At 35.5% G+C, this 27667-nt stretch overlaps 1 protein-coding gene across 3 annotated transcripts in view; it reads left to right on the top strand.

Moving 5' to 3' along the window:
• LOC123529305 (fibulin-1-like) overlaps nt 1-27667 on the top strand; it is a 298235-nt gene that overhangs the window by 193887 nt on the left and 76681 nt on the right. For all 3 annotated transcript variants that reach the window (XM_053521359.1, XM_053521357.1, XM_053521360.1), the window contains 2 exons: nt 7133-7258; nt 21981-22103. In XM_053521359.1, the coding sequence (XP_053377334.1) occupies nt 7133-7258; nt 21981-22103 (249 nt within the window). The remainder of the gene's footprint in view (nt 1-7132; nt 7259-21980; nt 22104-27667) is intronic.

Raw genomic sequence — 27667 nt, 5'->3', positions numbered from 1 at the left:
CACAAACAGCTATACATACAGTCACAGCACAAACAGATATACATAGGCAGTCACCATACTAATAGATATAATTAGACAGACACAGCACAAACAGCTATACATACAGTCACAGAACAAACAGCTATACATAGACAGTCACAGCACAAACAGATATGGATAGTCAGTCAATGCACTAACGGATATACATAGGCAGTCACCGCAGTAATTGGTATACATAGACAGACACAGCACTAATTGATATACATAGACATTCACAGCACTAACAGATATACATAGACAGTAACTGCACTAATAGATATACATAGACAGTCACAGCACAAACAGATATACATAGACATTCACAGCACCTACAGATATACATAGACAGTCACTGCACAAACAGATATACATAGACATCCACAGCACCTACAGATATACATAGACAGGCACAGCATTTCACAGATATACAAAGACAGGCAGAGCACTGAAAGATATACATCGACAGTCACCGCACTAATAGATATACATAGACAGACACAGCACAAACAGCTATACATAGACAGACACAGCACAAACAGCTATATATAGACAGTCACTGCACAGACAGATATACATATACAATCACTGCACTAACAGATATACATAGGCAGTCACCACAATAATTGATATACATAGACAAACACAGTACTAACAGATATACAAAGACAGTCACCACACTAATTGATATACATAGGCAGGCACAGCACAAACAGATATACAGTACAATCGCGATCCTACGAAAAGCCAAGTGACCGGCCGTCTTTTTCGTAATATCGCATTTTCGTTCGAGCGTAGCATAGGAAATTTCGCTATACAGCACCTTAATATCTACACGTCGTAACTCGTAATATTTATGTATGTGATTTTCGTATCGGAGATCATTTATACCAATTTTGTATGTACATCTGGGTTTACTACAAATCTTATTCGAGTCTAAACTCAGATGGTATGTAGAATGTAGACAGGGTTGTTCTTTTTCTTCACTTTTTATTTACTGTACATAAATATATACAGGGTACATTATTGCACGAGAAAAAATTCGCAGTTGCATATTCCGATACCCAATACTGAATTGTTTGGTATAATAAAACGACAATATACAGACGATCAGGCCTTAAATATTGTTTCATTTTCTTTATGCAGTGACTCTTTGAGACGTATAGATATCGAAGCAAGTGTGACTTGTATGCCATCCGATCGGATAGTCATAGGAGAAAAAATTAACCACTTACTTGTGTCTTAGTGTACAGCATATGTGTTTTGAATTTAATTACCAAGTTTTCACACTTTAATCACTGTTTACGCCCAGCTAAATGATAGTGACACTTTCCACTCTAAAGCATTTTCACGCCGTTATGGAAGGTGTGAAAACTTAGACGATACATTCGTAAAATCGCAACTAAACAAGTTGAAAACAGGCTTCAAGGGGATAACAATACATTCGTAGGAGCGCATTTTTCGTAAAATTGCATTTTCGTAAAACCGCGACTTTGTTACATAGAAATAAGAAGGAAAGCAGCAGGGACCACAACACCTTTTCGTAGTATACCGGTATTTCGTTAAATTGCGATTCGTAGCATCGCAATTGCACTGTACATAGGCAGTCACCACAATAATTGATATACATAGACAGACACAGCGCTAACAGATATACAAAGACAGTCACCACACTAGTAGATATACATAGACAGTCACTGCACTAATAGATATACATAGACAGTCACTGCACTAATAGATATACATAGAGAGTCACTGCACTAACAGATATACATAGGCAGCCACCGCAGTAATTGATATACTTAGACAGACACAGTACTAACATATATACATAGACAGTCACCACAATAATAGATGTACATATACAGATGCAGCACAAACAGCTATACATAGACAGTCACTGCACAAAGAGATATACATAGACTGTCACAGCACTAACAGATATACATAGGCAGTCACCGCAATAATTGATATGCATAGACAGACACAGTAGTAACAGATATATATAGGCAGTCACCGCACTAATAGATGTACATAGACAGACATGGCACTAACAGATATACAAAGACAGTCACCACTTTAATAGATATACATAGACAGTCACTGCACTAACAGATATACATATACAGACACGGCACTATCAGATATACAAAGACAGTCACCACCCTAATAGATATACATAGACAAACACAGCACTAACAGATATACAAAGACACTCACCACACTAATAGATATACATAGACAGTCCCTGTACTAACTGATATACATAGGCAGTCACTGCAGTAATTGATATAAATAGACAGACACAGCACTAACAGATATACAAAGACACTCACCACAGTAATAGATATACATAGACAGTCACTGCACTACTAGATATTCATAGACAGTCACTGCACTAACAGATATACATAGGCAGTCACCACAGTAATTGATATACATAGACAGACACAGCACTAACAGATATACATAGACAGACACAGCACTAACATATATACAGTTACCGCACCAACAGATATACATAGACAGTCACCACACTAATAGATATACATAGACAGACACAGCACTAACAGATCTACATAGACAGTCACCGCTCTAACAGATATACATAGACAGTGACAGCTCTTACAAGACAAAAAGATATACAGTTAAAGGCATAACAAAGACATATATACAGAAATAGCCACAACACTTACAGATAAACAATGACAGACACAACACAGTCATATATTCAGAGACAGGCATTAAAGATACGTAGACACAGAGCCATGACACAAAGAGATATGCTCAGACAGGTACAACACACATATCAAGACAGAGAGAAACACAATGCAGACAGGTTACAGAGACCGGCACAACAAAGACTGGTAAACAGAGACAGAGATAACACACACAGCTATAAATGTTTAGGCACAACTCAAACATATGCGCAAAGACAGTTACAACACAGACAGATATTCAGGGACGGGCACAAAACAGATAGACATGCAGAGGGAATCTTAATACACACACATGTAAAGAGACAGGCATAACAACACATCAAATCAGAGACAGGCACAATATAGACAGATATACAGAGATAGAAGTAAGACAGACATATAATCAGAGAGTTGTATGATACAGACAGGTATACAGTATACATAGACTGGCACAACACAAACAGATAAAGAACCATTAATACAGGGAAAGCCAAAACACAGACATAAATACAGAAACATGCTCAACACAGAAAGATTAACAGTGATCGGTATAGCACAACCATTTATACAGAGACAGGCACAAAAGACAAATGTATACAGAGAGAGGAACAACACAGAAAGGTTTATAGAGATAAGTGCAACACAGAAAGGTATACAGAGAGAGGCACAACATAGAAAGTTATACAGAGAAAGGCACAACATAGAAAGGTATACAGAGAGATGCACATCACTGAAACCTGTATAGAGAGAAGCTCAAAACAGAAAAGTATACAGAGAGAGGCACAACATAGAAAGGTTTACAGAGAGAGGCACATCACTGAAACCTGTATAGAGAGAAGCTCAAAACAGAAATGTATACAGGGAGAGGCACAACATAGAAAGTTATACAGGGAGAGGCACAACACAAAAAAGTATACAGTGAGAGGCACAACATGGAAAGGTATATAGAGAGAGGCACAACATAAGAGGTATACAGAGAGAAATGCACAACACAAACAAATATACTGAGAGAGGCAAAACATAGAAAGGCATACAGAGAGAGGCACAACATAGAACAGTATACAGTGAGAGGCACATCACTGAAACCTGTATAGAGAGAAGCTCAAAACAGAAATGTATACAGAGGGATGCAGAACACTGAAAAGTATACAAAGAGAGACACAACACAGAAAGGTATACAGAGAGAGGTACAACACAGAAAGGTATACAGAGAGAGGCACATCACTTAAAGGTATACAGGGAGAGGCACAACACAGAAAAGTATACAGAGAGAGGCACATCACGGAAAAGTATACAGAGCGAGGCACAACACAGAAAGGTATACAGGGAGAGGCACAACACAGAAAAGTATACAGAGAGATGCACAACACCAGACATCCCAACTCTCCCGATCCGATCGGGTTTCTCCCGATTCTGGTTGTAAAACCCGATCACCCCGATCAGAAGTCTCAATCTCCCGATTAAAAAAAAACACAACACAACAACATAAACACACAAAAATTATGAAATAATCCGCTTCTTTGCGCCTATCTGATACTGTATCACTACTGACGAGTCGGTAATAAACAACAGCTTTCGGATATTTTCGCACCTTATTCTACCCGTGCTGATTATTGTTTATTACACGATTTAACAAAGCCAGGTGTTGATTAATGTGTCACAGTTGAAATTAAAATCCAGACATTAGATATCTTATTAAATTCAATCAAATTTAGATTAGAAATTATACTGGCTTTACCTTTTTCTGTAACTTTTTGAAATCGAAAGTAGATGGTCGCCGAGTCAACCTGCTAGGTTTTAAAAAACATTTCTCTTAAAATCATTTTGATAAGAGGAAATGTCATGGTAAATTTTAATATCACTTACTATCAAATGATGTTAAACTGTCTTTGCATTCATAACAATTTGTCAAACACATCCTTTTAACTGGAGATTTAGGCAAATCTACGAAAGTGTAACAATACCCGGACATTCAATTTTGGATAACAGGATTTTGATCAATAAAAGTATTTGAGCGAGGGTTTTAAATACTGGTTGACAGGGATGAGAATCAAACAGTAAATTTTCTATTGCTTGAACTTTTAGCTATATACATTTTGTTTTTACAGTTCTAACAGCTGTACTGTTTGTCATGTAAAATTCACCTGGGATCTTCTTTCCAACAAAAGAAATAAAAGTGCAGGTTTAATTCTCAGTGGTGTTTTGAATTTAGACATAGTGCTTAAAGTGCCATAACTATTTAATTTTGCACAGAAGGCTTCATGTATTATTGTTCCAAAACATTAAAAATGCATGAATAATAAGATATAGACAAGTGAATTTTTTTAAGACTAGTGATTTTATAAGGGCAAATAAGTTTATATTATCATTAGATTTGTTAAAAGCTTCGTTATCATGAACATTATTACCGCGGTATAAAATCTCCCACTTGAACACCTCAATCTCCCACTTTGGAAAGCAAAAACTCCCACTTGGCATTCAGAAAAAGTTGGGATGTCTGCAACACAGAAACGTATACAGAGAGAGGCACAACATAGAAAAGTATACAGAGAGAGGCACAACACAGAAAAGTATACAGAGAGAGGCACAACACAGAAAAGTATACAGAGAGAGGCACCCCACAGAACTGTATACAAAGAGAGGCACAACACAAAAATGTGTACAGATAGAGGCACAACACAGAAAAGTATTCAGATAGAGGCACAACACAGAAAAGTATACAGATAAAGGCAAACACAGAAAAGTATACAAATAGAGGTACTACACAGAAAAGTATACAAAGATAGGCACAACAGAGAAAGGTATACAGGGAGAGGCACAACACAAATAAGTATACATTGAGAGGCACAACATAGAAAAGTAAACAAAGAGAGAGGCACTACACTGAAACCTGTATAGAGAGAAGCTCAAAACAGAAAAGTATACAGAGAGAGGCTCAACTCAGAAAGGTAAACAAAGAGAAGCACAACACAGAAAAGTATACAGAAATAGGCACAACACAGAAAAGTATACAGAGAGAGGTAAAACACAGAAAAGTATACAGAGAGAGGCACAACACAAAAAAGTATACAAAGGGAGGTACAACACAGAAAAGTATGCAGAAATAGGCACAACACAGAAAAGTATACAGAGAGAGGCAAAACACAGAAAAGTATACAGAGAGAGGCAAAACACAGAAAAGTATACAGAGAGAGGCACAACACAAAAAGTATACAAAGGGAGGCACTACACTGAAACCTGTATAGAGAAAAGCTCAAAACAGATAAGTATACAGAGAGATGCACAACACAGAAAAGTATACAGAGGGAGGCACAACACAGAAAAGTATACAGAGAGAGGTACAACACAGAAAGGTATACAGAGAGAGGCACGTCACTGAAAGGTATACAGGGAGAGGCACAACACAAAAAAGTATACAGAGAGAGGCACAACACAGAAAAGTATACAGAGAGAGGCACAACACAGAAAAGTATGCAGAGAGATGCACAACACAGAAAAGTATACAGTGAGAGGCACAACACAGAAAAGTATACAGGGAGAGGCACAACATAAAAAGTATACAGAGAGAGGCACAACACAGAAAAGTATACAGAGAGAGGCACAACACAGAAAAGTATACAGATAGAGGCACTACACAGAAAAGTATACAGAGAGAGGCACTACACAGAAAAGTATACAGAGAGATGCACAACACAGAAAGGTATACAGGGAGAGGCACAACACAAATAAGTATACAGAGAGAGGCACAACATAGAAAAGTATACAAAGAGAGAGGCACTACACTGAAACCTGTATAGAGAGAAGCTCAAAACAGAAAAGTATACAGAGAGAGGCACAACTCAGAAAAGTATACAGAAATAGGCACAATACAGAAAAGTATAGAGAGAGAGGTACAACACAAAAAAGTATACAAAGATAGGCACAACACAAAACAAACATTTAAAGACAGATTTACAAGGATAGGCATATACAATTATACACAGAGGAACATAAAAAGTCAAACGCAATATAAGAACTGACAGATATACATTGTCAGTAAAAGACCAGTATGACAGAGATGGATATACAAAGACAGGCATAGACAGACACAAGACAGAGATACATAACATAGACAGATTTAAGAGAGACTGACATAACAGCATGCACAGACTGACACTGACAAACATGCAGACAAACCATCAGTCATACGTGAAATAGAGTCAGCTAAGGCTGACCAAGATGAACAGCTAGACACAAAGGTAAAGCTTGTATTGACATATAGATTCTTATGGCCTTATACAGACAATAAAACAGAGACAGCAGGGGAAGGGGTTGAAAGTGGTACACATTGACAGACATTTAGATAATGAGACAGAGAGACTAATACTAAGGTATAAATATAGCTATAGTGAATATTGATGGCACTTTTCATTTTTTAGATATTGATGAGTGTAAAGCAGGGACACATGATTGTAGAGGTCAAGCTGAATGTATCAATCGTCAGGGAAGTTACATATGCTCCTGTCCACAGGGATACAGACGTAGTGTTAATGGACTCTGTGAAGGTAAGGGATTAGGTAGCTAAAAGTATTCAGTGTAAAGAATATTGTATCTTCCCCTATCATCTGTGGAGGTAAGACTTCGAGTAGCTGAATGTATTTATCATCAGGGAACATATATCTTCTCCTGTCGTCTTTGGAGGTGAGACTTTGAGTAGATGAATGGATTCATTGCAAGGAACTAATATCTTCTCCTGTCCTCTGTGAATATACGGCTTTGAGAAGCTCAATGTATTCATGATTAGGGAATTTATATCTTCTCCTGTCCTCTTTTAAGGTAAGACTGCTGAATGTATTCATTGCATATATCTTATATCTTTTCCAGTCCTTCTCAAAGGTAAGACTTGGAGTATCTGAATTTATTCATCGTCAGGAAACTTACATCTTCTCCTGTCCTCTTTGAGGATACAAGTTTGAGTAGCTGAATTTATTTGTTGTCAGGGAATTTACATCTTCTCCAGTCCTCCATGAAGATACGACTTTGAGTAGGTGTTTGTATTCATTGTCAGGGAACTTATATCTTCTCCAGTCCTTCTTGAGGATACGGCTTTGATTAGGTGAATGTATTCATTGTCAGGCAACTTTATCTTCTCCAGTCCTGCTAAAAGGTAATACTTTGAGTAGCTGAACTTATTTATTGTCAGGGACCTTATATCTTCTTCTGTCCTCCATGAAGATACGGCTTTCAGTAGCTTAATTTATTCATTGTCAGGGAACTTATATCTTCTTCTGTCCTCCGTGAAGATACGGCTTTGAGCAGCTAAATCTATTCATTGTCAGAGAAATTATATCTTCTTCTGTCCTCAGTGAAGATATGACTTTGAGTAGCTGAATGTTTTCATTGTCAGGGAACTTACATTTTATTCTGTCCTCGTTGAAGATATTACTTTGAGTAGCTGAATTTATTCATTGTCAGGGAACTTAAGTCTTCTCCTTCCTCAGTGAAGATACAACTTTGAGTAGCTGAATGTATTCATTGTCAGGGAACTTATATCTCCTCCTGTCCTCTGTGAGGATAAGGTTTTAAGTTGCTGAATTTATAAGTTCTCCAGTCCTCCGTGAAGATATGACTTTGAGTAGATGAATGTATTCATTGTCAGGGAACTTATTTCTTCTCCAGTCCTCCTTGAGGATACGACTTTGATTAGGTAAATGTATTAATTGTCAGGCAACTGATATCGTCTCCATTCCTTCTTAAAGGTTAGACTTTGAAGCTGAATTTATTCATTGTCAGGAAACTTATATCTTCTAATTGTCAGGAAACTTTTATATTCTTCATGAGGGTAAGACTTTGAATAGATGAATGTATTCATTGTCAGGAAACTTATATCTTCTCATTGTCAGGAAACTTATATATCTTCTCCATGAGGGTAAGACTTTGATTAGATGAATATATTCATTGTCAGGAAACTTATATCTTCTCTCCTGTCCTCAGTGAAGATACAACTTTGAGTAGCTAGCTGAATGTATTCATTGTCAGGAAACTTATATCTCCTCCAAATTCTTTTTGAAGGTAAGACTTTGAGTAGCTGAATGTATTCATTAACTTATATCTCCTCCAATTCTCTGTAAAGGCAAGACTTTGAGTAGGTTAATGTATTCATTGTCAGGGAACTGATGTATTCTCCAAACATGTTGTCATTATCCTAGATTTGTTATTTTTCTGATGCTAAATTATAAGTCTGTTTCACTGATCATAAGTTCAAGTGAATATATCTCAGGGTTTTCCCTCACGTTTTTTATTTGGGAGTCCATGGACTTCCATGGCTGCTAATTTAAGGGTCCCTAATAATTTTTGGGGGTCCACAAAATACTGATCTTGAAAATTGACATTATTACTATAAAAATTTACCCTAAAACCGAATGAACTTGTATCTTTTTAATTTAGATAGCAGCTGATTCAATATTTCGGAATGGTATCTTTCAAAATGACATGAGCTTCTCAATTCAGACCAATAACAAAAGGTGTGATAGTCTTTTTGTTACGATCAGTAAGTACCGGAAATTAATGTGTCACCTCTGTCAATTATGTTGTTCACAGTTTGATCTCGGTTTAAGGAATTAATTTTGTTTGAAAGAAAAATAAACCATTCGATCTTTTACGGAATGGAACGGATTTTAGCAATGACAGTTAGCGCGGAGAGTAGTTTCCCTTTACCCAAATGGCGGACATCGGTAACAAAACTTGTTTTGAAGTTGGAAAATCGTCTATACCTGTGTATAATGTGCACCTACGATGGGTATCTGCGCAAAGGAGGCTTCAGCGCAAAGGAGTTTCGTGACCGATTTTGCGGGTCCAGTGGATGCAAAGGCACTAAAAAATCGTAGGTGCACATTATACACAGGTATAGATGATAAACAAGTTTTGTTACGGATGTCCGCCATTTTGGTAAAGGGAAACTACTCTCCGCGCTAACTGACATTGCTGAAATCTGTTCCATTCCATAAAAGATCGAATGGTTTATTTTTCTTTCAAACAAAATTAATTTCATATAAATTTAACAGTATTTTGATGAAAGAAATATTAATAAATCACAAAAATTATGATACTAATTAAGGATCGAGTATTACCTTAAACCGAGATCAAACTGTGAACAACATAATTGACAGAGGTGACACGTTAATTTCCGGTAATTACTGATCGTAACAAAAAGACTTTTACACCTTTTGTTATTGGTCTGAATTGAGAAGCTCATGTCATTTTGAAAGATACCATTCCGAAATATTGAATCAGCTGCTATCTAAATTAAAAAGATACAAGTTCATTCGGTTTTAGGGTAAATTTTTATAGTAATAATGTCAATTTTCAAGATCAGTATTTTGTGGACCCCCAAAAATTATTAGGGACCCTTAAGTTAGCAGCCATGGGAGTCCATGGACTCCCAAATAAAAAACCCGAGGGAAAACCCTGGTTGACATAGAAACCAACATTTTCACGCCTGAATTCTCTGTTGAGAAGTTGAAAGTATTATCCCAATTGGTGCCTTCGGTTTACACTTAATCATGGTCTCACCCTGCAGGTCCTAGGCTTTCTATTTCTTCGTCACCTACCTCTCTCTTCTATCCTGTCCTGTTCCGTCCCTTGTTGCTGCTGCCGACGAGTAATTATATAGGCATACATAAAAAATGCTGATACGGCATTTTCTTCATCTGTTGGATGCATAGCTCGTTCCTCTTTGGAATCTCTGGAGGGAATGAGAGGATGACCCATGCCTTCTATTTATACTCCAATCGTGCTTAAAACGTGACAGTCTTGTTCAAATCATGGCCATAAATTGTAGGAGTGCTTAACAGAACTTGATAATGTAAGAGATCTAAATAGAACATGACAAAACGTGATAGCATATCGTGGTAATCGTAACTGAACTTGAGAGAACGCGATGAAAGTCGTGGCAGATCTTGACCAGATTGTGTTGGTCTCGTAACAAAACACTACAGGTAGTAACAAAATGTACTGAGAGCATAAGAAAGTGTAGGAAAGCGTAGTAATACAAAATTGATGCAATAAATCATGGAGCTCCGCGCTTCTTTAAGTCACCTGTAAGCTTTTGTGATTGCCCTTCATCCGTCGTCCGTCCGTCCACAATTTCTTGTGAACACGATAGAGACCACATTTTGCAAGCAATTTTGATCAAACTTATACAAAACTTGTATTGGCATGATATCTCGGTTCCTTTCAAAAACTGGTCAGATACCTTCATGGGTTCTAGAGTTATTGCCCCTTAAAGGGCCAGAATTTGCTATTTTTGTGTGTCAACAATTTCTTGTCTGCACGATAGTGGTTTCATTTATAATTTTATTTTAACCAAACTTGCACACAACTTGTATCACCATAAGATCTTGGTTCCTGTCTTGATCTGGCCAGGTCCCATTATGAGTTCCAGAGTTATGGCCCCTTAAAGGGCCAAAATTAGCTATTTTGATCTTGTCTGCACAATAGCAGCTTTATTTATGATTTGATTTTTACCAAACTTGCACACAACTTCTATCACCATAAGATCTTGATTACTTTTTTGAACTGACCAGATTTCATTATAGGTTTCAGAGTTATGGTCCCTGATAGGGCCAAAATTAGCTATTTTGACCTTGTCTGCACAAAAGCAGCTTAAATCATTTATGATTTGAATTTAATCAAACTTGCACAAAACTTGTGTCACCATAAGATCTTAATTCCTTTCTTGAACCAGCCAGATCCCATAATGGGTTCCAGAGTTATGGCCCCTGATAGGGCCAAAATTAGCTATTTTGACCTTGTCTTCATTCATGATTTGATTTTAACCAAACTTGCACACAACTTGTATCACCACAAGATCTTAGTTCCTTTCTTGAACTGGCCAGATCCCATAATGGGTTCCAGAGTTATGGCCCCTGAAAGGGCCAAAATTAGCTAATTTCCTTCCGCTCTATAACTCTTGAACCCCTTGAAGGATTTCAAAGAAACCTGACACAAATGTTCACTTCAAGGTCAAGGTCACACTTAGGGTCCAAAGGTCATATGGCTTTGTTTTGTGTGTATATTGCTCTGCATTTGCATTGCATTGCAGTGCTCTTGTTTTTATTTGGCAGATCCTTCTTTTGTTCACTTACAATATATATTTTTTAATTACTTCCCTTTTATGTTACTATAAATAGCTTATTTAGTAACTTTTTTATTATTGGCTGTAGGGGAAAAACCGAGACCACTTTTTGTGCCCCCCCCCATGAGTGGTGGGGGGCATATAGATTTGCTCTTGTCCGTGCGTCCGTTCGTCCTTCCGTCCATGCATCCGTGCGTCGTCCGAAGTTCCTGACACGCCTAGCATGAAACCTTGCATGAGTCTTTATCATGATATGAACTTGCGCACCTTCTATTTTTCGTCTGGCTCCGCCCCCTAATTTTAGAGTTATGGCCCCTGAAATAGTCAAAAATGCACATTTTCACCTTGTGGCACGCCTAGCGCAAAAAGTATTTGATATAGATTCATAAAACCTTGCATGAATCTTAATCATGATATGAACTTGCGCACCTCCTATTTTTTTTATCTGGGACCACCCTCTATTTCTAGAGTTATGGCCCCTGAAATAGTCAAAAATGCACATTTTCACCTTGTGACACGCCAAGCTCAAAAAGTATTTGATATAAATTGATGAAACCTTGCATGAGTCTTTATCATGGTATGAACTTGCGCACCTCCTATTTTTTGTCTGGCTCCGCCCCCTATTTTTAGAGTTATGGCCCCTGAAATAGTCAAAAATGCACATTTTCACCTTGTGACACACCTAGCTCAAAAAGTATTTGATATAGATTCATGAAACCTTGCATGAGTCTTAATCATGATATGAACTTGCGCGCCTCCTATTTTTCATCTGGGTCCGCCCCCTATTTCTAGAGTTATGGCCCCTGAAATAGTCAAAAATGCACATTTTCACCTTGTGACACGCCTAGCTCAAAAAGTATTTGATATAAATTGATGAAACCTTACATGAATCTTTATCATGATATGAACTTGCGCACCTTCTATTTTTCATCTAGGTCCGCCCCCTATTTCCAAAGTTATGGTCCCTGAAATAGTCAAAAAATGTACATTTTCACCTAATTATGTGCCTCACTCAAAAAGTATTTAATGTAAATTCATGAAACCTTGCTTGAGTCTTTATTATAATGTGACCTTGCACACTTGGCATTCTTCTTGAGAATTTTAGCGTTTATTACAGAGTTATGGCCCTTGAAATAGTCAAAATAGTGGATTTTTTGTTTGTGATGCTCATACTCTCAAAAAGTATATGGTATAGAATAATTAATCCATTTCATAATTATTTTCTTTGAGGCTATACCCCATTAAGACTGCAAACATTTGAATGATTTCCCCTTATTTGTGACAATTGTACCAGGAGGGGTGGGGGCACACCCTGTGTCCTACAGACAAATTCTAGTCTGTGGTACAACATGGATGGTACCTCCAATTTTTAGGTGTATTTTGACATATCTGTACCTTGTAAGAATTTTTTTTTCTTTTTGGTTAAATTCCTTCCCTTTGTTGTTCCGCCTTTGGACTTAGATATTTTTTCTGAGGACTTAGATTTATTTTTAATTTCTTCCCTTTGTTGTTTCTGTCCTTTGGGCTTCATCAGTCAAAATTTTGCTCCTATCCTCCTCTGATGTAATCCTTCGGGCATAAAACTACTGGCCTGATTTGAAAATAATTTTATTTGAAGTAACTTTAAGAAAATTTCAACTATATTTTCTCATAATTCTTTTGATTGATCTTGATTATGATTTTTAGCTCATCAAAAAATGATGAGTTATTGTCATCACTTGGTCGGTGTTAGCGTAAGGCGTTGCCTGGTTAAGTTTTATGTTTAGGTCAGCTTTTCTCCTAAACTATCAAAGCTATTTGATATAAATTGATGAAACCTTGCATGAGTCTTTATCATGATATGAACTTGCGCACCTTCTATTTTTCATCTGGCACCGCAGTTATGGCCCTGAAATAGTCAAAAATGCACATTTTCACCTTGTGACATGCCTAGCTAAAAAAGTATTTGATATAAATGGATGAAACCTTGCATGAATCTTAATCATGATATGAACTTGCACGCCTCCTATTTTTCATCTGGCACCGCCCCCTATTTTTAGAGTTATGGCCCCTGAAATAGTCAAAAATGCACATTTTCACCTTGTGACACGCCTAGCTAAAAAGTATTTGATATAAATGGATGAAACCTTGCATGAATCTTTATCATTATATGAACTTGCGCACCTCCTATTTTTCATCTGGGTCCGCCCTCTATTTCCAGAGTTATGGAGTTATGGCCCCTGAAATAATAAAAAAATGCACAGTTTCACCTAATTATGTGCCTCACTCAAAAAGTATTTAATGTAAATTAATGAAACTGTCACAGAGTTATGATTATGAATATTATTTTTGATGAATTTAATATTATGCATTATTAATATTTGATAAATTTTTAAGTAGTTGTTGGGTCAAATCATGAATGCACAGCAGCTGCATATTTATTATGGTCTGGACAGAATTAAGTATAGATATTAGGCAAGGTGTGGGCTAATTAAGTGTACATAGCTTGTCTTTGATATAACATAATGTCCATGCTGGTTTTGTCTAGAAAGCAGCATGATCTACATACTGCAATTTGGTATGGTATTACTTGTTAAAAGTCACACATAGGTGAAAGTGCCTTTGATCTTTAGTTTGGTGGGAAAAGATGGAATCATCATTAGTAACCTAATTAATGAATATGGACAAGTTATCTATTCTTTTACAAAGGCATTGATTGGTTAAGAAAGGGTCAGCCCTGTTAAATATGATACCTGTAGGTGTGGCTACGTTCAGAAGCTGCTCAAGTTTGTAAATTGTTGTGGTCAGAAGATTTGAAGACTAAGAACTGTTTAGGTCAGAATACTTTTTAGGTTTAGAACTGTTTAGGTCAAAATTTGGAGTTAGATCGGAAATTAAGAAATTATGCAGAAAATATTATTAATGAGATAATGAAGTGAAAGATTTAAATAAGGTTTTGGAAATATATTTTGTTATTAATTATGATGGACATGAACATTACATATATATCTTAGAACCATAGAAATAAAAGGAACATAGTAAAATGGAATTGTTGGTTGACTTATTAATTATCATAATAAAATCAGGAGTTAATTCCCCTAACTTTACATATGGTGGAGAATCCGGGTAGTGGTTCCGAGGAATAGAGTCAAAAACATGGATAAAAACTGGAATTATGTTTGATAAAGTTCTGTTTGGATTACTGTTTACATCCACGTTGTTAAGATTACAATGCCAAGGGCACAGAAAATGGAGGGCTATGCGCCAAAATACGAAACATCAGAAAGTGCACAGTTTTATATCCAAAAATTTGAAGGACTTTCAAATATTAACCAATGGACAGAAGAACAGAAGTGCATACAATTACCGTATTTTCCCAAATTAAGGCCCCCCTCTAATTAACGCCCCCCACCCATTTTGGAGGGAAAAAAAGTCAACAAGAACGGGAAAAAATCACCTACCTCATTTTTAAGTCCACATAATAAGTAATTTACAGTACTAAAGTCCAATGTATTAAAAATTAAACACACTTTTAAACAGTCCATGTACCGTAAGTCCAAAACATTTGTACTAAGTACGGTACGTAACAGAAAATTAAACGGTAAATACATTTTTGATTTGTTTTTACACCACTCGCGCACACGCTTCCTGCCGACTTTAAACAAACTTGCAGCAATGTGTTTACGATATACCCTTTTCTTCGGCAGTTTTAAGAACTTTTAATTTAAAAACAGGCACAGCAGCATGTCAAAACACTGACATTGTGTATTGCGCAATTAGCTACCCGCATGTACTAAGGAAAATGTTATCGGAGTACACAGCTGTTTGGGTCATGACGTAATGTGTAGTGTTGCGAGCGTGTCAAAAAGCCAGACATGGAATACACGAGGTACCGTATTTAAATGCATAAAAGACACACTGCATTAAATTGGATGCCAAATAATTACGTTTTGGGGGGATTAAACAACACAGAAACACTTTACAGCTAGTTTGAACGATGTTTTTAAGTTTTGTAAAAATTTTCATTTTTTATTTTTTTACCTCAAATAAACGCCCCCTCTTTGGAAAATGTAACGCCCCCGGGGGCGTTAATACGGGAAAATACGGTATGCATAGCATTACCTAAAGAAGCAGAATCATGGTTCATGAATTTGAAGCCAGAGGTGAAGAACAATTTTGAACAGTTGAAACAGGCATTTGTGACTCGGTTTGGTAATATAGAAAATGGAGCAAATCTCTTTAAGAAATATGTGAACGCCGAACAGGGACTGGATAGTGTTCAAAATTACGTGGAATCGATTACGAGTTTGGGACGTGATTTGGACAAAAGTGATGAGGACATTATGGACAAAATCATACATGGATTAAATAATGACGTAAAAAGTCATGTTATGATGAAAGAGCCACAGTCGATAGAAGAACTTGTAAAATATGCAAAAATGGCAGAGAGTGTTGAAGGAAATAGCCAAAACAAAAGGACTTACAGGAATAATAATGTGACAATAAACCAAAGTGAGGCAAGCAGACCATTTCGAGGACGCGAGATAGAACATACAGGAGATGGGACAAGACTGCCAATATTCAGCAGCACAATTTAGAGTAATACAAAGATGTTAGCCTTCCACTGCTATAACCTGAAGTGAAGTGTTAAATGATTAAGATGGAATCTATTTATTGATGTGTAATAATTACTAATTATATATTATTCAAAATTTAAGTCATGACGCCTTTTAGAAACTTTCATGGGGGATGGGAAAGTACTTGCATATACAATTTATATATATTCCACCTTGTTATTTTCAACTTTACAGTCTGTGTTATTAAAGCATTAAGTGGCACCCAAGTAATAATTATAACTACTTAATTGAATAAAGTCGACAAAACTAAGAACATGACATGAAAATGCTCATGTTAGTAACAGAACATGATAGATAAATGCTACATAGCAACAGCAATATGAAATTATCTAAGTTCTAGGAATCTATAGTAATATTCTTGGGTTGGACAGGCACAAACACAACTGAAAATAGGAATACATCATTATAAAATTTTGTCAACAAACAGTGTCATAACATTAAGAGGCATACTTAAGGTTGCAAGCAGAAATTATGATTGACCTGCAAAAACAAAAAAAAAAGAGACAGAGACATACATGTATAGAGAACAATAAAGTGTTATATAGTGTAGTATCTCTTATTGTAATTATCTATACGAAGACTTTTTTTATGAAGATGATTTTTGAGATACTTACATGGTTATGATTATGTTATGATATTTGCTTTGTTTTCTTGCTTTATTTTATTGTTCATGTTCATCAATTTTGAATCAGGTCTTCTTCATTGATAGTATGTTTCATTTGTATATATTATGTATGATGTGAAATTTGAAAAGCCAGTTTTAAGTTTCAAATGCACACCTTATCTATTGAAACTTTCATTTGCTGAAAATTTGATTATTTAATGTTCAGTTCCTAACTATGTACATACTTTGCTAGTATCATATGTTTAAATTGCTACCTGTTGATATTTCTGGACATTACAAATCTTACTTTAATGATCTTGATTTGCGGAGCAAATTTTTGAAGGAGTGAGGATATGTCACAGAGTTATGATTATGAATATTATTTTTGATGAATTTAATATTATGCATTATTAATATTTGATAAATTTTTAAGTAGTTGTTGGGTCAAATCATGAATGCACAGCAGCTGCATATTTATTATGGTCTGGACAGAATTAAGTATAGATATTAGGCAAGGTGTGGGCTAATTAAGTGTACATAGCTTGTCTTTGATATAACATAATGTCCATGCTGGTTTTGTCTAGAAAGCAGCATGATCTACATACTGCAATTTGGTATGGTATTACTTGTTAAAAGTCACACATAGGTGAAAGTGCCTTTGATCTTTAGTTTGGTGGGAAAAGATGGAATCATCATTAGTAACCTAATTAATGAATATTGACAAGTTATCTATTCTTTTACAAAGGCATTGATTGGTTAAGAAAGGGTCAGCCCTGTTAAATATGATACCTGTAGGTGTGGCTACGTTCAGAAGCTGCTCAAGTTTGTAAATTGTTGTGGTCAGAAGATTTGAAGACTAAGAACTGTTTAGGTCAGAATACTTTTTAGGTTTAGAACTGTTTAGGTCAAAATTTGGAGTTAGATCGGAAATTAAGAAATTATGCAGAAAATATTATTAATGAGATAATGAAGTGAAAGATTTAAATAAGGTTTTGGAAATATATTTTGTTATTAATTATGATGGACATGAACATTACATATATATCTTAGAACCATAGAAATAAAAGGAACATAGTAAAATGGAATTGTTGGTTGACTTATTAATTATCATAATAAAATCAGGAGTTAATTCCCCTAACTTTACATATGGTGGAGAATCCGGGTAGTGGTTCCGAGGAATAGAGTCAAAAACATGGATAAAAACTGGAATTATGTTTGATAAAGTTCTGTTTGGATTACTGTTTACATCCACGTTGTTAAGATTACAATGCCAAGGGCACAGAAAATGGAGGGCTATGCGCCAAAATACGAAACATCAGAAAGTGCACAGTTTTATATCCAAAAATTTGAAGGACTTTCAAATATTAACCAATGGACAGAAGAACAGAAGTGCATACAATTACCGTATTTTCCCAAATTAAGGCCCCCCCTCTAATTAACGCCCCCCACCCATTTTGGAGGGAAAAAAAGTCAACAAGAACGGGAAAAAATCACCTACCTCATTTTTAAGTCCACATAATAAGTAATTTACAGTACTAAAGTCCAATGTATTAAAAATTAAACACACTTTTAAACAGTCCATGTACCGTAAGTCCAAAACATTTGTACTAAGTACGGTACGTAACAGAAAATTAAACGGTAAATACATTTTTGATTTGTTTTTACACCACTCGCGCACACGCTTCCTGCCGACTTTAAACAAACTTGCAGCAATGTGTTTACGATATACCCTTTTCTTCGGCAGTTTTAAGAACTTTTAATTTAAAAACAGGCACAGCAGCATGTCAAAACACTGACATTGTGTATTGCGCAATTAGCTACCCGCATGTACTAAGGAAAATGTTATCGGAGTACACAGCTGTTTGGGTCATGACGTAATGTGTAGTGTCGTGAGCGTGTCAAAAAGCCAGACATGGAATACACGAGGTACCGTATTTAAATGCATAAAAGACACACTGCATTAAATTGGATGCCAAATAATTACGTTTTGGGGGGATTAAACAACACAGAAACACTTTACAGCTAGTTTGAACGATGTTTTTAAGTTTTGTAAAAATTTTCATTTTTTATTTTTTTACCTCAAATAAACGCCCCCTCTTTGGAAAATGTAACGCCCCCGGGGGCGTTAATACGGGAAAATACGGTATGCATAGCATTACCTAAAGAAGCAGAATCATGGTTCATGAATTTGAAGCCAGAGGTGAAGAACAATTTTGAACAGTTGAAACAGGCATTTGTGACTCGGTTTGGTAATATAGAAAATGGAGCAAATCTCTTTAAGAAATATGTGAACGCCGAACAGGGACTGGATAGTGTTCAAAATTACGTGGAATCGATTACGAGTTTGGGACGTGATTTGGACAAAAGTGATGAGGACATTATGGACAAAATCATACATGGATTAAATAATGACGTAAAAAGTCATGTTATGATGAAAGAGCCTCAGTCGATAGAAGAACTTGTAAAATATGCAAAAATGGCAGAGAGTGTTGAAGGAAATAGCCAAAACAAAAGGACTTACAGGAATAATAATGTGACAATAAACCAAAGTGAGGCAAGCAGACCATTTCGAGGACGCGAGATAGAACATACAGGAGATGGGACAAGACTGCCAATATTCAGCAGCACAATTTAGAGTAATACAAAGATGTTAGCCTTCCACTGCTATAACCTGAAGTGAAGTGTTAAATGATTAAGATGGAATCTATTTATTGATGTGTAATAATTACTAATTATATATTATTCAAAATTTAAGTCATGACGCCTTTTAGAAACTTTCATGGGGGATGGGAAAGTACTTGCATATACAATTTATATATATTCCACCTTGTTATTTTCAACTTTACAGTCTGTGTTATTAAAGCATTAAGTGGCACCCAAGTAATAATTATAACTACTTAATTGAATAAAGTCGACAAAACTAAGAACATGACATGAAAATGCTCATGTTAGTAACAGAACATGATAGATAAATGCTACATAGCAACAGCAATATGAAATTATCTAAGTTCTAGGAATCTATAGTAATATTCTTGGGTTGGACAGGCACAAACACAACTGAAAATAGGAATACATCATTATAAAATTTTGTCAACAAACAGTGTCATAACATTAAGAGGCATACTTAAGGTTGCAAGCAGAAATTATGATTGACCTGCAAAAAAAAAAAAAAAAAAGAGACAGAGACATACATGTATAGAGAACAATAAAGTGTTATATAGTGTAGTATCTCTTATTGTAATTATCTATACGAAGACTTTTTTTATGAAGATGATTTTTGAGATACTTACATGGTTATGATTATGTTATGATATTTGCTTTGTTTTCTTGCTTTATTTTATTGTTCATGTTCATCAATTTTGAATCAGGTCTTCTTCATTGATAGTATGTTTCATTTGTATATATTATGTATGATGTGAAATTTGAAAAGCCAGTTTTAAGTTTCAAATGCACACCTTATCTATTGAAACTTTCATTTGCTGAAAATTTGATTATTTAATGTTCAGTTCCTAACTATGTACATACTTTGCTAGTATCATATGTTTAAATTGCTACCTGTTGATATTTCTGGACATTACAAATCTTACTTTAATGATCTTGATTTGCGGAGCAAATTTTTGAAGGAGTGAGGATATGTCACAGAGTTATGATTATGAATATTATTTTTGATGAATTTAATATTATGCATTATTATTATTTGATAAATTTTTAAGTAGTTGTTGGGTCAAATCATGAATGCACAGCAGCTGCATATTTATTATGGTCTGGACAGAATTAAGTATAGATATTAGGCAAGGTGTGGGCTAATTAAGTGTACATAGCTTGTCTTTGATATAACATAATGTCCATGCTGGTTTTGTCTAGAAAGCAGCATGATCTACATACTGCAATTTGGTATGGTATTACTTGTTAAAAGTCACACATAGGTGAAAGTGCCTTTGATCTTTAGTTTGGTGGGAAAAGATGGAATCATCATTAGTAACCTAATTAATGAATATTGACAAGTTATCTATTCTTTTACAAAGGCATTGATTGGTTAAGAAAGGGTCAGCCCTGTTAAATATGATACCTGTAGGTGTGGCTACGTTCAGAAGCTGCTCAAGTTTGTAAATTGTTGTGGTCAGAAGATTTGAAGACTAAGAACTGTTTAGGTCAGAATACTTTTTAGGTTTAGAACTGTTTAGGTCAAAATTTGGAGTTAGATCGTATAATTATGCAGAAAATATTATTAATGAGATAATGAAGTGAAAGATTTAAATAAGGTTTTGGAAATATATTTTGTTATTAATTATGATGGACATGAACATTACATATATATCTTAGAACCATAGAAATAAAAGGAACATAGTAAAATGGAATTGTTGGTTGACTTATTAATTATCATAATAAAATCAGGAGTTAATTCCCCTAACTTTACAAAACCTTGCTTGAGTCTTTATCATAATGTGACCTTGCACACTTGGCATTCTTCTTGAGAATTTTAGCATTTGTTACAGAGTTACGGCCCTTGAAATAGCCAAAATAGTGGATTTTTTGTTTGTGATGCTCATAGCTCAAAAAGTATATGGTATAGAATAATGAATCCATTTCATTTTTTTTTGAGGCTATTCCCCATTAAGACTGCAAACATTTGAATGATTTCCCCTTATTTGTGACAAATGTACCAGTGGGGGGCACACCCTGTGTCCTACAGACACATTTTAGTTTCATGTCTATTTCACTTAGTATAACTTGTTAATGGTCTGGCCTTTACAAACACTTATAAAGTAAGTAAGTAAGTAAGTAAGTAAATTTTATTATAGTGACATTGTGTATATACATGACAAACATTTGACTAATAACAATAACAACACCCGGCCATGTTGGGCCTATAAGTCACTTCAATAAATAGATTTTATGATACAATATTACTTATTTAATTTTCTTTTCAGACAAAAATGAATGTCAGTATGGAAATGCGTGTCCTAGTAATGCAGTGTGTGAAAACACAGCAGGAAGTTTCAGGTGTATCTGTGTTCCTGGCTTTCAACAGACTGGTTCCCAAAGATGTACAGGTACCAATTATTTTAGCATTCTGAAAAATAATAAAACAAAATACTAAGCGATTTATCATTTTTATTTAATATTAATTATATAGTACATATTACATCATACAATAATATTGTAAGGGGTAACAAGTAATGCTAACTGATAACTTTAATATAAATTTGGAGATTTGTGGCCACTTCAGGTTTGGACAGGAAGTGTCCAAACGCAGTTGGCTGAGAAGAACCAGTGAGCCTAGTAGAACAGGGAGTGTCAATCGAAGCAACTGTCCATAAAAAACGAGCGAACCTGCAATAGTATGACAGGGAATGCCGAAGCAATGGTCCGAACCTGCAGTAGGCAAAATAAGCAAATGGCAAAACCTACACAAACCAGACAAATATGGCAAGCGCAACAAAACAGTATACTAAGCAAGCTAGGATTGCCAGATCACTTGATCACTTGGGCAAAACCTAGAAATGTAAACAGAATTGCAGGCTTACAGATAAAAAATATTTAACCACGATTAAAATTACGCTGTGTATAATTACTATAAATACACCAGTCGTAAATGCCCCTAAATCGATGGGAATGTCGCCAGGGCCTCAACATCAATATAGGAGAAAATACGACAGGTAGATACAATACAAGACCAAATAATGAAATAATTTTGTGTATAAGCAGTTAAGTTTTATGGCTCACGTGTTCAACCCTCAGCTGACAGAATTTTTCCGCCACAATAAATTTATATAAATTTATCCCAAAAAATTCTTAATAGACATAATTACAAACTCAGTTTTCCTAGCAATCATACCAGTAGTAATCACGCAAAAGTGTACACATTTACAACTAAGCAAACTTCAGTAATGGAAAATCTGGTCAAAATTTTAATGTCCCATGTTACATTTGCATATGTCCCATGTTTTGACCGATCAATACGAATAATGACAACTCTTTTTAATCACTTTTTATATTTTTATACTTTTAAAATATTAAAGGTTTAAGCGCTTTGGATCTGATTTTCCGTTACTGAAGTTTGCTTAGAATTTTCTGGTAAAATACAGTTACAGATGGACAATTCAGTCCCTCCCTGAATTATTGTGTTCAAATTTGTCTGCAGTTTTATTCATATTAATGGATCGCTATAATTTTATTTTAACGGTACTTGGTAAAATCCAAAAAACAGGTAAAGCAGGTGTAGTATCCAATAAGTGGTGTTAATTTGTATTCTTAATTCTAAATATGATGCGTTATAACGGATAATAGTCTAGTGGATAGTGTGTCGTACCTCTATTCTTTTTATGTTGTATGGTGTAGGTTCAAGCCCTTCTTTTTATTATGCCCCCGAAGGGAGGCATATTAGTTTTCAACTGTCCGTCCATTAGTTTGTCACAGCCGACGTTAACTTTTTGCATGAAGGCACTTTACTCACGAACCACTGCACCCAGGACCTTCAAACTTCACTTGCTGATAGTACTTATTGAGTACACGACCCCTACTGACTTTGGGGTCACCAGGTCAAAGGTCAAGGTCACAGGGGCCAAATTTAACTTTTTGCATGAAGGCACTTTACTCGCGAACCACTGCACCCAGGACCTTCAAACTTCACATGCTAATAGTACTTATTGTGAACAGGACCCCTATTGACTTTGGGGTCAAAGGTCAAGGTCACCAGGTCAAAGGTCAAGGTGCTCCGGGGGCATTTGTCACCATTAGTGACAGCTCTTGTTTAAAATGATTTTTACTTACAGTGAAATCATTAATATTCGTTGGGGACTAATTTTCGTGGATTTCGTGGTTGACTCAATCCACAAAATATAATCCCAACGAACAAGTAAAATTCCCATTCATTTTATGCTCAGATGTTGAAATCCACTAATTCATATCCCCACAAAATTGCCATTTTGAACAAACCACGAAATTTCATGCCCACGAAATTAAATGATTTTACAGTATTCTATTTGTGCAGGTCTTTTTTATATCGTCTATTGTATCTTTTTGTATTTATTTGTTTATTTAATTTATTTTTGATGTCATGACATACATGTATACAAATATTCATTTAAAAGCACTGTCAGTATCTGAGTAGTCATCCTGCTCGCTAGCAATGTCCGTAGCCTCCTCATCACTGACCTCAATGATGAAACGCTCACAAGCTTGCAAGAGTTTCTTTATTCATTTTGCAATGTTAAATAGATTCAGTGTCTATTCTAATATGAGATCCTCTGAAAAATGTCAATATGTACTCCGTACAAGCGCGTGAGAAAATCATGATACAAATAGTTTTGCCTGTTTTCCTTCTGCAGGTTAAAAACATGCTGGAAAAAAGAAGTAGCTCGTCCTGTATTCGAACAAGAACCGTAAGCTTACAAATCATATGTGTTAACCACTAGACCACGCCGCTACTTACATCGGTTTTGCGATATAAGATATTTGTCATAAAATGTGTCCACCTGATTCCCTAATTCATTGTTATGGGTTGATCCGATATTAGTAAATAAAGGCCACAGTTATCGCATTTTGTTAATACATTCTCTTTTCAGTATAGTTTAAAAAATAATTATCACTATTTTACACTGTAGAAATAAAGTGTGGTCTAAACTCACCTTAATACTTGCCCGTAAATCAGATACTGATAAAATATATAATATACAAAAGAGGGCAATTCATGTAATAACAAAAAATCATATCGCAGGTAGCGTGTTTAAAAATCTGAATCTGCTCACTTTTGAAAACAGATGCAATTACCACATGGCTGTACTGGTTTTTAAATGTGACCATAACCTTGTACCAAAATATATGTCTGAATTATTATCTTTTGCTCATAACGATAGGTATAATCTTCGTTCCTCGACTCGTAAAGATCTTTCTGTGTTAAAGCCCCGAACAAACTACTTGAAACAAACATTCTCATACAAAGCCACACATTTATGGAATTCCATTCCATCAAACATCAAACTTCAAGATAATCTGTTAACGTTTAAACGAAAAATTAAGGATTATTTATTACAAGAACAACGTTACTAATACATGTACTGAGAATTTTTTTTTTTATTTATTTATTTATTCATTTTTTTTTTCCTCAAATCTTCATCAATTATCATGCATTTTATGTCGTATAGGGTAGCTTTTAAACTTTATGATATTGATGGATGAATGTACATGTATGCAAAATGAATTACACTGATTTATTCTCCTGGTAAAATCATTTCAAATCGAGTTTGTTTTTAAAGTGTGTTTGTCGTTAAAATTGTGCTGCTGATACTATTATTGTTGTAGATACTGTGTTTTAACATTTATGTAGAAGGCCATATTGGAAATAAGTTGTATGTATACTATGTACTCTTAATATGTCACCTTCTTAAAATAAAGTTATTATTATTATTATTATTATTATTATTATACATCAAGTATTGTGCACATTACTACATTAATTTAGTAATATATTTAGACATTAACACATCCGGATTTTGTGGCGCGTCTTTACACCCAATCTTTTCTTTTTTAAGTCAGTGCCCCAATTAATAAGGGAAATAACTATAATAGAACTGTAATATCAGATGTTATGTCCATTGCATGCTTTGATTCGGGCTACTTAGCATTATATTGCCGTGGTGGTATCCTGTCTTGGCCCCCGTACTTTCATGAACATCCTCATTTGTGGTCATGAAAAACATAATCCCATTATAACTTTGAAACTCGTATATGAAGAAATGACGTAGCCAAATCAAAAGTAGAATTTTTTCCAGCAACAAATAAACGGTCTGCCGACTACCAGCCCAATGAAGGATTGCAAAGCTTTTAACATTGGTTTTGGTTTCGAAAGTAAATCAGCCATTTCATTTCATTAGAATTCAGTTCTAAGCCTAAAATACGAAAGCTTTGGTTGGACCTACAGTTATGTCTGTGTCTAGGGAACCTTAAACTCAGACATTCTTGACTGAAAATAATCTTAATGCTATGGCACAAGTTTCTTTTTCTTTTTTTCTTTTTAGCTCACCTGAGCCAAACGCTCATCGTGAGCTTTTGTGACCGCTCAATGTCCGTCGTCCGTCGTGTGTCCGTTAACAATTCCTAAGAAAATCTTCTTCTTGAAAACCACTGGGCAGAATTACACCAAACTTCACAGGAATGATCCTTGGGTGGTCCCCTTTCAAAATTATTCAAAGAATTGAATTCCAAGCAGAACTCTGGTTGCCATGGCAACCAAACGGAAAAACTTAAAAAGTCTTCTTGTCCAAAACCACAGGGCCTAGGGCTTTGATATTTGGTATGTAGCATCTTATAGTATTTCTCTACCAAGATTGTTCAAATTATTCCCCTTTGGTCAAATATGGCCCCACCCCAGGGGTCACATGGTTTATATAGACTTATATAGGAAATTATTTTAAAAATCTTCTCGCCTGAAACCACAAGACCTAGGCCTTTGATATTTGGTATGTAACATTGCGTGATGGTCCTCTACTAAGATTGTTCAAATTATGCCCCTAGGGTGAAAAGAGGCCCTGCCCCTGGGGTACCAAGTTTTGCATAGACTTATATAGGAAAATCTTTAAAAATCTTTTTGTCTGAAACTGCAAGGCCTAAGCTTTTGATATTTGGTATGTAGCATTGCCTAGTGGTCCTTTACCAAGATTATTCAAATTATGCCTCTGAGGTGAAAAGAGGCCTCACCCAGGGGGTCTCAAGTTTTACATGGACTTATATAGGAATTTTTTCAAAAAAATCTTCTTGCCTGAAACTGCAAGGCCAAGGCCTTTGATATTTTATATGTTGCATTGCCTAGTGGTCCTCTACCATAATTGTTCAAATTATGCCCCTTGGGTGAAAAGAGGCCCTGCCCTGGGGCCCCCAAGTTTTACATAAACTTGCATAGGAAAATTTTTTAGCTCCACTATTCGAAGAATAGGGGGGCTATTCTACTCACCCCGGCGTTGGCGTTACCCTTCTTGGTTAAAGTTTTTTTGGCAACCTTTGTTTTTCTGTCAGATCTTTGTTACTAGTGCTTATATCCTACTGTAACTTCATATAAACATTGTCCAGTATACAAACAATGTATGTGTAGGGGCTGAGCCCATTATACCCAAGGTCAAGGTCACCAAGCTGTTATACTTAGGTTATTTTTAAGGTTAAAGTTTTTCGGCAACCTTTGTTTTTCTGTCATATCTTTGTTAATATTGCTTATATCTTACTGTATCTTCACATAAACATTGTCCAGTATATAAACTAAGTATATTTAGGGGCTGAGCCCATTATACCCAAGGTCAAGGTCACCAAGGTGTTATACTTAGGTTATTTTTAAGGTTAAAGTTTTTTAGGCAACCTTTGTTTTTCTGTCATAGCTTTGTTACGATTGCTTATGTCTTACTGTAAGTTCACATAAATGTTGTCCAGCATACAAACAAAGTATGTGCAGGGGCTGGGCCCATTATACCCAAGGTCAAGGTCACAAAGTTATTATACTTGGAATTATTTTCATGTTAAATTTTTTCGAAAGCTTCGTTTATAGACATATCTTTGGTACTTTAAAAGATAATTACTTGAAATTAAAAATATTTCTTTATAATCATCATCTGCATGTGTGGTTACAGAC

Source organism: Mercenaria mercenaria, chromosome 13, assembly GCF_021730395.1.
Source record: "Mercenaria mercenaria strain notata chromosome 13, MADL_Memer_1, whole genome shotgun sequence".
Classification (NCBI taxonomy): Eukaryota; Metazoa; Mollusca; class Bivalvia; order Venerida; family Veneridae; genus Mercenaria; species Mercenaria mercenaria.
The sequence above is the reverse complement of the archived record's forward strand: the minus strand, read 5'-3'. Positions and strand labels throughout refer to the sequence as shown.